At 39.0% G+C, this 12,741-nt stretch overlaps 1 protein-coding gene across 1 annotated transcript in view; it reads left to right on the top strand.

The window, feature by feature from the left end:
- USH2A (usherin) overlaps positions 1-12,741 on the top strand; it is a 617,249-nt gene that overhangs the window by 466,215 nt on the left and 138,293 nt on the right. The window contains exons 50-51 of the mRNA XM_040985311.1: positions 6,145-6,368; positions 9,528-9,732. Of these exons, the coding sequence (XP_040841245.1) occupies positions 6,145-6,368; positions 9,528-9,732 (429 nt within the window). The remainder of the gene's footprint in view (positions 1-6,144; positions 6,369-9,527; positions 9,733-12,741) is intronic.

Genomic DNA, 12,741 nt, shown 5'->3' with positions numbered 1-12,741 from the left:
GAGGTCTTTATAGAGTCTTTCCATGGTCATGTATTATGCAGTAGAAGAAAGTGTATTGTACGTAAATGCTGGGCTTAAGACAATTTTTCTTTAAATGTGTCTTTTTTACTCATTCATAAGCATAAAGTGTGGTTTCAGAGTTTTCATGAAGTGCTATTGCAGCAAATCAAAAGAAGAAAGAAACGAAGATTTGTTTGTCTTCTGTTAAATGACATGTCAAGAGGGCTACAAAAACAGAACATAGCATCATTCTTTTTTTAATTTGGAAAATGTGTTTATTTTTCATGAGTATGCAAATGTGTTATAGTTTTATTTTAAACAAATTAACAAATATTTCAAAAATTTGCACTAAATTTTGACACACTAATATCAAAACTATAAGTTATATAAATAAAGGCTTATTTTTTTTTTTTTGGTCCAACAGCTTATAAGGGGATCCTAAACTAAAATAGAAACACTGTTGAAAGATGTGATGATGTCAGCTAGGAATCTGTCACCATTAGTCACCCCGTGCCGTGACTCTCGGGACCATTTTTTCTGTTAAGTAGTTAAAAATACTATTAGATAGAAGACAAAAGTGTTACCTTCCCTGTACCACAACAGATAACCAAATAACAGATAACCCAAAACTAAAACTGATAGCCAAATGTATAATTTTAGTGTGTTTCTTTATTTCTATTCTATTTTAATTCATCAGTTGCTGCATTCCTTCATCTAATATGTGCTGTGCAGTGACTGTATATAAAATGTTCATGGTGGTATGTAACTATGAAAATGGTCACGATTTAATTTGGATCCTTTAGGGCTTACACTCTAACCACAGAGAAAAGTACCCACACATTTATATATAGGCCATTTGAACTGGGTGAATGAATCAGTCTGTGCCTGTTCTTAAGACTGAAGGATCAATTAATGAAGGTGACAAAGGTTGGTGGATCATACCATTGAATTAGGATCAGGAACAATGAACAGGGTTTTAAGAAGCAAGGGTGAGATAAAGTGTAAAATCAGCAATTTGTAAAAACATATCCAAGTAAGCTTCAATTAATTGTAGGAATACACTATGTGCATGGGAATGGAAATAAATCTGGAAATTCTGGGCAGGTCAAAGAATCCAAACTTTATTTTGAGAAGAGGCAATGTGATGATGACAACAATGATTTAAGACTGTTTAAATTACAGTAGAAAAATGAATGTGAAGGAAAAAAAGAGAAATTTCAGCATTGTTTCCATAAAGTAAAAAGCACCTGCTCTAAGAAGGGAAGCAGAGGTCAAAATCCACTTGGCCAATGGTTTACTTATGATCCTTTGAAAGTGTTAAGCCCTCACATATGGTGAAAATATATGTCATCACACAAAATTTCCCTACTCCTTTAAACATTCTTGAAATCCGTCTATAGACCCTAATTTCTGGATTAATTCCTGCCTCAATGTGCTGTTATCTGTAGTCCAACCTTTCTTAAATGGTGACTTTCCTCAATTTCTAAGATGAGCTCTGGAGTTTCTCTTTAAACTTTGCACCATTATGATGCTGGTGAACATGGTGGACTAAAAGAATGATACATTGCCTCAAAAGGAGAAAAATATGACTTTATACTTTTAGTTATCTATGTATTTATTTTTTAGTGGATAGGCAGATCAGATTTACAGAGAGAAGGAAAACAGAAAAAACAATCTTGCATATACTGATTCACTCCCCAAGTGGCCACAACAGGTAGAGCTGAGTCAATCTGAAACCAGGATCCAGGAGCTTTTTCTCCGTCTCGCACGCAGGTACAGAGTTCCAAGGCTTTGGGTCATGCTCTACTGCTTTTGCAGATCACAAGCAGGGAGTTGGATGGGAAGTGGAGCAGCTGGTAAAGTGAGGATTTAGCCACTAAGCCATCAAGCTGGGTATATACAATATATATATGCATATATATACCGTATATGTATATATGTGTGTATATATATACAGTATATATATATATATATATAGTCTTTGACCTTCCTTCAGATTTTGCTTCAAATAGATTCTGCACGTCTTTCTCCTGTCTCCACTGCTGCTTGTCCCAGTCGCCCCAACAAGTATGACCTTAGTGACCCTTCCAGGCTGTACAAGTGGCCCCCTTTCTCCTCACCCAAGCAATACATCATTCCCGCTGCACAAGTGTCTGGCCCTCGTAACATTGTTCCCAAGACTGGCCCCTGTCACTGCCTGGCATTGTGTGCCTGCCACGAGACGAGCCTGGCTCGTAAAACAGCTCTTTATGTACTTTATTACTTAAACTCTTTTTTATTTGCCTGCAGGAGCCCTTTAACAAAATCACATTGAATTGACTTTCTCACACCAAATCAAATCTCCCTGGTCCCAGTTCAGTTGTCTTTGTCAATATGTATTTTATAAATGGAGTGAATTAACAGATGCTGTTGGAACAGAAGTGCTGGGGTAGCATTTATGTTTTTAGTGCTCTCTCTGGGCAGATGAGTCGTGTAGGAGTGCAGCGCAGGTAGCTCGGGATGAAAGTCAAGCTTGTCATTTCAGTGGATATGTATTCTCCACCATTTTCTTGGAATGTATTTTGAACCTCTGTATTCCTCATTCTCTTCTTAGTATTTGCTTGTATGGCTTTATTGTTTACGCCATTAATCTTGCATTGGACTTAATTATGTCTCTTAAATTAAAAGGTGAAAATTAAAGCCTGTCTGTCGTTCACAGAGGACACAATTTCCTATTCCCTGTGGGAAACTGACCATGATATTCCTCACGGATACATTCCCTTGTTTCTATTATGACGTTGGTCCATTGCAATGTTTGTATGAAGCTATAAGTTGAAATTGTTTTTGCAAAAAACTCTGAGTTTCCATGTCCTGGCCTCTGAGCAAAGTGAATGTCTACCAGCAGTGAAACAGATGTTGGGTAGGACAGAACCGGGGAGCTTGGTAAAGTGGGACGCACAACCGCAAGAACCCAGGGAACAAAAATTGAGATTCCATGTGTCAGTGTTTTTTGTTTCATCTCTCTGTCTTCTCTCTGTCTCTCTCTACGTGTGTGTGTGTGTGTGTGTGTGTGTGTGTGTGTGTGTGTGCCATAATGTATATTGAAAAGATTTGTGGAGAATTTCTAGATTGCCCCTCCATGCTGCATTTTGTGGTGTTGGCCACGGGGACATCTGCTGGTAAAGGCAAACGTGAAATATTTCTTTTTTATGTTCTATCCACTAACTTTTCGTGTGTCCTAGGAATGAGAGATCACAACATTTTTTCCATCTTTCTTCTAAGTCTAAAATATAAAATCCTATGTGTGAAAATGTGGTCGCATGATTGAATATGCAACCTATTCTTTTGTTTTGTCGTCTGTACTGAATTTTTCTCAAAAAGGTGGTCCATATTTTCTGGGTTTGTTTTAGGACCAAAAAATATAAGCAAACAAGAATAGTAACAGAGTAACAGCTTTATGGGTTTCACCGTTTAGAAAAAAGTGTGAGAAATATGATCATAAATGTATTTCTTCTCAGTTATGCATACTGAATAAGTATTGGTAGCACACTATAGTGGGAACAACACTATATTGTAATATAACAGTTGGAAATGCAGTATGTTCTGTGTGACCTGAAAAAAATAACATCCCCTAGTTCAACATGCACAGTACCGCTTGAATACCATGGGCAGCATGTTCAAAGAAGCTTGCTACCTTTCTGTAAATTTAACGAAGAACCTCTGAAAGAATAGACAACCATCAATTATGCATGACCTATTTTGTTTTCTTTGGGCCTCGGATGTGTCAAAGTTCAAAAGTCAAGTGCTACATGTGATGGATTCGGTAGTGGTCCAAAGTTATGGCAATGCAGTTTCAGGAGATTGTCTCCGAATTTGCAGCTCATTCATGCTGAAGTGATGCACTATGGGAATTGCTACCAAACTCTGCTCTGCAACATCTGCTCTCCCTCAGTGAGTTAGTGCACGTCAGACATCTTTATGTCAGAATACTGAAGTGATGGATGCAGTCTTCAGAAAATGCTGCATAAAAATCTGGTGTGCCGTTCTGGCCATTAAGTGAAATTACTATTTAAATTAATGGCACTGTCACAGTTTATCTGTGGAAAGAATGAACGCTGATTAGGGTATTAAGTAATTAGCAATTTATCACACTGAAACAAGGTTGATAATAATTAAAGAAGTAATGGTTTACCAAAGAAACTAGAAAGGGAGTCACTTTGTGTTATTTTGGTGGGCAAAATTTCAATTCAATAAAACAAAGGTGAAGCACTCCGTGAGAGAAAGCATCTTTTCTTTTTCCTAGAGTAAAGGCAGTTCATTCTCAAAATCTTCATTGCTCTGTAAAAAAAAAAAAATCCATCCATGCAATGAGATGGCCGGCTAGGAGTTTTGGACTGGGTCAATGACTGTGTTTTGGTTTTAAAGTTAAAGTGTAGTAAAACCAGGAGGTAATTTGGGAATAAGCTGAAGGGGAAACAGCCAGCTCCTGAAATTGGAAGGTTTCTGAGCATGGTTGCTCTTTAAAATCAAAACATGAGTTCTTTGAGGAAAATTTCTACAGCAAAAAGTGACCCTGAAGAAAACGGGTCAGGTAAAAATTCAGAAGGCAGTATGCAAATGTGCAAACAATGCAGAATTGGAGCTGTGGGATTTGCTCTCGTGTGTTCTGTGTGTATGTGTGTGATGTCAATTCACACATTTACCTGCCATCATCAGCACTTCATGTGACAGCCGTGTGTATTTGAGGTAAGTTTTTCAAAAGTGCTGACACAGTTAAAATAATGAGTGACGTAGTTAGTTTTGCATTAGCTGCTTTGAAGTGACCGTGGCATGTCAGAAGTCTGCGTTGATCAGTGTATATCGTTGAACACAAATGAAAATGTTTAAATTTCAGGGGTATTCTTAACAACTCAGTCAGCAAGGAAGATGCCTTTGGAGCTATGTATGGATAAACTTCTTCCGTAAGACAGGTGCCAAATCACAGTGTATCTCCAATGGCATTTTTAAAAATGCACTAAAAACTCTTTGGTCTATTATCGAGAGTGTTTTTCTAATGTAAGGTGTTTGCATGGAACCAGATTAAACAATTCAGGACCCCAGGGCACTTTGAATTTGAAGTTCTCTCTGTTATCAGTAGAGACTAATAGTAAATAAACAAAATTTGAATTAAAATAAATAATTCATCACTTTACACTGCTCCATCACCACATACAAATTCTAATATGATAGCAGTGTGACATGGTGTATAGGCACCTTAATTTCTAGCTTAATCTGACTCCAGAGTATTGTTTATTTATTCATGCTTTTATGTCTAAATATCTGCTGTATTACTTCCATGGCAATATCTAAATGATACGAACACAGGCAACAAAACTGAATTAGATGGGGGAAAATAAGAGTCTGTTTGGTATCTCAGACACACATGTCTATCAGCGAAATATGAGAATTCACAAGTCTCACTGCAAGGCCTTCCTGCAGCTGCTGCTTTCAGTCTCTTGACCAAATGTACTCATAGGTCTAGAGCCACGGAGAGCTTGACCAGATGTACTCATGGGTCTAGAGCCACGGAGAGCTCAGAACTAGAGGAGCCTGGTGGACCTGATCGTTGAACATGCTCAGCTGGTTTTGCATGCTGCATTCATAAGAGGCAGATAAGTGCCCCCCCGCCCCAGACAAAGCTAGCCTCACAAGGCCCCTCCTGATAGGGTTTCCAGTTCCAGAACGGTGTTGCCATCTTTCTGGCCTCCTCTCCTGAAGAGCTTGGGTGATCTATTTTCCCATGAGATTTCCTCCAGTTTCTCCGTCTTTATTGTTTACTTACTGTCTTCTAACAACATACTGTTATCACACAATGGACAGGCAATTTTCACAACAGAAACCTGGTCTCTTTTTATGGAACCTGGGTGAAGTTTGGTCCAGCTGTATGATTTCTGAGTACTCCCACTTGTGTGTTCTTTTCCTAATTAGCGTCTAGCATCCTCGGGAAGAAGGACCCTCATCGCACATTTAAATCACCTTGGTAGGAAAATTCTACCTTGGGTATCACATCGCTGAAGTAGCTGCCTGATTCTGACGTTTTTATTCCAGACTTTATAGCAGCCTCAGTTTTCTCTCCTTTTTTTTTTTTTAAATTTCGTTTTCATATATAACATTTTATTGTTGCAGGGATGTTCTGTTGTGGCCAGGATTATGTGAATATGTCAGATACCATATGCTGCTCAGCTTCCAGTGGAGAGTCTAAAGCACATGTTAAAAAGGATGACCCAGTGCCAGTAAAATGCTGCGAGACTGAACTTATTCCAAAGAGCCAGCAATGCTGCAATGGAGTTGGATATAATCCTGTGAAATATGTTTGTTCTGACAAGACTTCAACTGGAATGACGATGAAGGTAGTTGATGGAAAACCTCTTAGAGGTGCTGATTTGACGATGGAAAGAGAAATACATTGTTCATAACTATTTTTCTAAAAGAGGAATATAAAAACTCCTGTGTGCATTATTCATTTTCACATTACATCCATATTAATAGCAAATGAGTTTGCTATGATTGATGTTATTGCAATGAATTCTAAAGGAATTAAGAATGATTAGCTGTTCCCAGGGAAGCTTCACCTAACACTTCAGATGAGTGCAGGATTGCATGTGTGTGTGCTGAATGAGCCAGCACAGGTTGGCCAGGCCTCTGCAAGGTGCCATTTTATGCCTCCCCATCCTATGAATGGAGAGGGAGACAAGTTCCTGCTTCCTAATGATAGGCACTTGGGAGGTAAATTTTTTGAGACCTTGATATTTGAAATTATTGTTTTTTTTCCACACTTCCATTAGACCAACAACATGGCTTGCTATGCAATTCAAAGTTAAAAAATAATTTCCTCTCAAACATTTTAAGGAATTTCCACATTTTGATTCTTGGTTTTTTTTTTTTTAAATAGGTAACCATGCTACTTTTCTATGAAATGTTTAAGATATTTTCTCTATCTTAGTCTTCTAAAATTTCATTAAAATATGCCTCTATATGAATGCTACTTTTGTTATTCCCAAAGATGTGCTTCTCTGGATTTTTTCCGATTTCTTGTTCATGATCTTCCACGGGAAGTAGTATTTCATTATTGTATTGGCAGTTTGCTTCCTTTTCTCTCTGTTTTCAACTGTGACTTGGGTAGCAGACTTCTCAACAATTTCCTCATTTTTTTTCCCCTTTTTGTCCATCCTTGCTAATCAGTTCCTCATCTTTTAAAACTTAATACATATTACCTTCATTGTACTTCTCACCAGATTTGACTTTTTTTGATTTAAGCCATCTTGTTTCAATGTTAAGGACTCTTGTTATTTATGCACAGAGTCCTGCATTTTCTCACTCGTGGAATATCTATTTTTACATATTCCATGTTGCTCTTTCACTGTTGACTTTGTTTCAAGAACTGCCTCATTAGACACTAGTTTTCTTATTCGCTCTGCTGTTTTTTGTGTCCTCTGAGCTTGTGTTCCTTTAATTGGAGGCTGATTAAAAGCTTCCTGTGCCTAGGCAGGGGCTGTGCCTCACTGGAGTGTGCAAGAGCGCTGTCATGTGGCAGAATGGCTCTTGGTCAAGGGATCATGTTTGCATATAATCTGAAACCATATTCAAGCTGTACATGTGTGTCTTCAGATATCTATCTAGCCATCTATCTACACATTGCAGTTAAACTATTTAGCATATCTCTATCACTTTACATAGTTATAATTTTCTTTTTGTGAATTTTGGAGTAAGAATGGTTAACATACCTTCTTTTAGCTGAATTTGGATTATGGTTTTCCTATTTTAAAAAAAGGTTTCTTCTTTTTTTTTTTTTTTTTTAATTTGCAAGAGCCATGGAGATAGAGGGAAAAACACAAAGAGAAAAAGAAAGATTCTACTATCTATTGATTTCCTCCCCAGATAGTCACAACAGGCAGTGGTAAACCAGGCCAAATCTAGGATCCAAGAGCTTTTTCCAGATCTCCCATAGAAGCAGCAGGAGGCCTAACACTGGGTCCCTCTCCTGCTGCTTTTTCCTGGCCATTTGCAGGGAGCTAATTGGAACTAGGGGAACTGGGACCCAAACCAGCAGCACCCATAGGAGATGCTTATGTTGCAGGGGGTCGTTTTTCCTAGTTATGACACAGCAGCAGCTCAGTCCGGTGTGAACTAGGCTGCTGACTTAGACGCAACATCTTAGAATCCCGCATTCCCTCCTAGCTTGTGCTTAACAACAGCCCTGGAACCGCAATGGGGAGGGTGAGTAGATTACTGTGCTTTGAAGTTGCGTACCTGAGTTCAGAATCCATCCTTTGTAAGCTGGGCATGTGAGCGTGTATCGTCAGGTGTCTCCTCCTGTGACACACAGCCTTGAAGACCCCATGATCCTGGGAGAAAAGGGAGATATGATATCCCTAAGCACATGGCGTTCTCGCTCCATATCCACCTGCTCTCTAGCATCCAAAACTCAACTGTCCCTTGTGTCGTTTTAGACTCCTGTGTAACCCTCCTTTTACTGCCATTGGCCTGGGTGCTCAGAGGGTATGAATTTAAATGCAAATGTACTCGTTTTATTTTTACTTTCACGTCCTACTTTTTTGAAGCGGCTTTATTTTTACTGTTGGTGGAAATTATATTATGCAAGAAAGTTGGATGGACATCAATTTTTATGAGCGAAAAATATTTTCGATGCATCATGCATAAAGCCAAGGGAAGTAGATCTAAGCAAAATGTGAATATTACCTTATTTATAGTTCCTATAATCTGAGATGGCTAAATATTTAATTTCCTCATATTATAACATACTAGTATTTACCAATGACTATAAAAAGTTAGAGATTCATCAGAGAAAAATTTACAAATATAAATATTTATAAAGATAGTTCATGAAATATTTAGGTTTTCTGAAACTTAGGTGAACAATAGTTATGGGCCCAAGTTTCCAAGCAGCATAGGAAGTACAAATTTTCAATGTGATGTTCTTTGTTTTATCTAAAATGCCATAGTTTCAGAGAAGCTAACTAGGGTCCTTTAAACAGTTTGTATAAAACTGAATTAAAAGTAGTTTGGCTCAAAACAATATAAAAATTCACACATAGTTTCTAACAACATAAATCTTTCATGAATGCTTGAAGTACCTGGCGTGCTGTCAGAGTAACAAAATGAAATAGTTACTCTTTGTAGTGTAGATACTAACATGTTTGCATATCTTGTCACAAAGCACTTCCATCATCCTGCATTCACATGGTAACCCTTCCTTATAAGTCTTTTACCCATTGGAGAAGGCTTTGGAAGCATTAAGTGGCTTATTCCACTTCACAGGTAGAAGTTGCAAACTGGGATTTCAGGGCAAATGGATGTCATTCCAAAGTAGCTGTTCCTTCTACTATCCCAACTGCCTTCATTTCTTCTTACAGATTTTGAGATGTACCTATAGGTGCTAAGTTAGAAACGCCTTTATTGGAATGAATCAAGATGTATCCTTTCTGTGTCTAAATGAGATGACCAAGTCCTGTTCTCCATTTTTGCCTGACCCTTTCTGCTTGACCTAGGAAGCCATGGAGTGCAGGACTCTCTGCCCAGCATCTATGGAAGCCACCGCACACTGTGGCAGGTGTGACATCAACTTGACCAGTCACATCTGCACTGTGGTACGAGGTCCTCACAGTTCCACAGAGAAGGTGACAAAAGAAGAAATGTGTTCTTCTGACGAGGAGACTGTGCACACAGCAAGTGTGAACACGTACTCTTTCACAGGTAACAGAAAGAGAGCTGTCTGCCCTGGCTTACTGGGACGGGGGCACAGGGACAGGGTAGCTGCTGAAATGTATTTATTGTACTCCCTTCTTAGTCTACTATCAAAAGGTCCATCATACTTCTGCCCCAACGGATTGCAAGGTAGTTCAAACAATAATCTGAGTATCCTTGAATCAAGCCCTTTAAAGTTTTTTGAAATCTGACTTCATTAAATGTAATTCTTCAGATTTAATTATTTTTCATGGAAAGGCAGATTTAGAGAGAGAAGGAGATACATAGAGAAACATCTTCTGTCTACTGATTCACTTCCTAAGTGGCTACAACGAGCAGTGCTGAGCTGATCAAAAACCAAGAGCAAGGTCTCCCACTTGGGATCCCAAGGCTTTTACTGCCCTTGACTGCTTTCTAGACTACAAGCAAGGAGTGAATTAGAAATAGAGCAAGCAGGACGTGAACCAGTGCACAGGCAAGGGAGCTGGATGGGAAGCAGAACAGCTGGGACACAACTTGGTTCCTGGGATTGTGGCACATGCAAGGCAAGGATTTAGTCACTAGGCCATCACTGCACCAGATTTATTTCTTAGTTTATTTGAAACACAAGGCAAAAGAGGACAAGGAAGAAGAGACCAAGATTGTGGCAAAGCTGCCTCTTGCACCATTTATATGCCATATCAAAGTGCTTGCTGAAGTCCAGGCTGTTCTGCTTCTGATCGAGCTCCCGGCTAATACGCCTGGGAAAGCCACAGATGATTGTCCAAGTAGTTGAGTCCCTGCAACTCACTTAGGTGACCCAGATGAAGTTCCCAGCGCCTGTCACCAACCTGGCCCAGAGCTGACCGTTGTGGCCATTTGGGAAATCAGGCAGTAGATGGAAAAATCAATGTCTCTGTCTCTCTGTATGTGTCTGTATCCCTCTCTCTGCCACTCTACCTTCCAAATTAAATGTTTGTTTTAAAAAATGTATTCATTGAATTGAAAGAGCCATGGAGAGAGAGAGAGATAGGAACAGAGAGAAACACGGGGAATGTATGTGGGAGACATGAGAGCGAGAGACGGACATTGTATGTAGCAGTTCACTCACCAGAAGACATGGCCAGAGCCAGAGCCAGGAGTTCCCTCCAGGTCTCCTGCATGGGTGGGAGGGCCCCAACACTTAGCCCATCTTCCACTACTTTTCCCAGGTTATTAATAGGATTCCAATTGTAAGTGGAATAGCTAGGACATGAACCAGTACCGACATAGGATTCTAGTGTGACAGTTGGTGATTTGTAGCTGCTGTGCCACAATCCTCATCCCAAATAAACCAAAATTGGAGAGAGAGAGAGACAGACAGACAGACTTCTATCAACTACTTCACACTCCAGATATTCACAACCAGCAAGACTGATGCAGACCAGAACCAGAAGTCTTCTAAGTCTCCCATATGAAAGACAGGAACCCAAATATTTGAACCATCATATGTTGCCTCCCTGAATGTGTATCAATAAGAACCAGAATGGGAAGCAGAGTAGCCATGACCAGAACCAGGCCCCCTGGTACAGAATGTAGCAATCCAAAGCAGTTCAACCCACTAGACAAAACTACTATCCTCAAAGTTTAACTTTAAACAGGGATGCATACCATTTGAGATAAGTCTGTAGATAATAAATAACAGATACATGCCATTTTGTCAACATATCCAGTTAATTCAGAGTTTAATTTTTTCTCAGAAATTGGAAGAAATTTTTTAATCAATGCCACAAATGAACATTTTGATACTTGTAAGCAGAAGGGAGGAACCTGAATGGTTGCTAACAAAATCTAACAGCATCACTCTGAGGAGGAGACCTCTAGATGTGACATTTCACCAAGAATGACATTTATCTTGAGAACATTGACCTTCACTGTTCTTGAAAGGCTCAAGTTCTATGCATTACCTGGGCCCAACTGAACAAGTTCAGAAAACTCATTTTTAGTTCTGATGGAACTAAGAAAAGCTGTAAAGTTTAAGAGTATCTCTATTGTTCATCTCTCTGAGTTCCTACAGAAGGGTGTGTTGTTAATAATTTAGATTCCCATGGAGTGCATTTAAATGCCATAAGTTGTATAGGATAAGGTTAAATAAACAAAGCAGTGTACTCTACTATTATAAATCATCGGTTGCCTTGCTCAATTAAGAGTGAATGATAATGGCAAATAGTGAGGCAGGATACCGAGGTAAAAGGGTGAAAATTTAGGAAGAATAAATTTTATTAAGTAGTACTTAGTTTTAGTCTTGCACTCCTTTAAGAACTGTCACTCAACTAATCAAAGAGCAATCCCATAAACATGATCCTCCAATAGGTAAGTGAACTGAGATCATATGTGGAAAAGGAACTTACTGTGATAAGAAAATAGATTCAACTCATGGCTCTCAGCATCCCACTCAGCAAAGAAATTCCAGATCCACTGCCATGATACAGGTTCCTCAAGTCAGTTGCCCTCTCTCTTCTGTGATTTTGTGGCACATTACACAGTTCACCATTTCTGCTGCCTGGGCTGTGTGTTAAACAATTGCCTCTTCTCTCTTGTAAGAAGATGGAAATATCCTCATGAGTGGGTTGTCTTTAACTTTACCTCATTATTTGGATTTAGCACACGGTGCACAAACAATAAATTTAACTAGGAATGTGTCAGGGTAGAGGACAATTTGCAGAGTTTTCAGTCTCTCCTACTTTATAGTTGTAAATCAGGGCCTCTCATCTTGAAATTGTTGGATTTCATGCAACAGGCTCCCCTACTTTTGTTTGCTCCTTGTAATCAAGGTCAAGGTTTTGAAGGGCTTTTAAGCCATACTTGCAACAACCCTCTCCAGAAGTGAAGAATTGTTTCTGCCCTCTGATGTAATATCATAAGAGCTTTCAAGATCCAAACTTCAGGTCACATTGCCTACCAGAAAATACTAGGAATAAAATCCTGAAAATAGCAAACTTTTTTCATGGAAACCATTGCACACATCAGTAGTTCTATGACAATTCCAATTCCACTAAA

Source organism: Ochotona curzoniae, unplaced genomic scaffold (genome assembly GCF_017591425.1).
Source record: "Ochotona curzoniae isolate NIBS_2020 unplaced genomic scaffold, NIBS_Ocur_1.0 contig_430, whole genome shotgun sequence".
Taxonomy (NCBI): domain Eukaryota; kingdom Metazoa; phylum Chordata; class Mammalia; order Lagomorpha; family Ochotonidae; genus Ochotona; species Ochotona curzoniae.
This window is presented reverse-complemented; position numbering and strand designations above follow the sequence as displayed.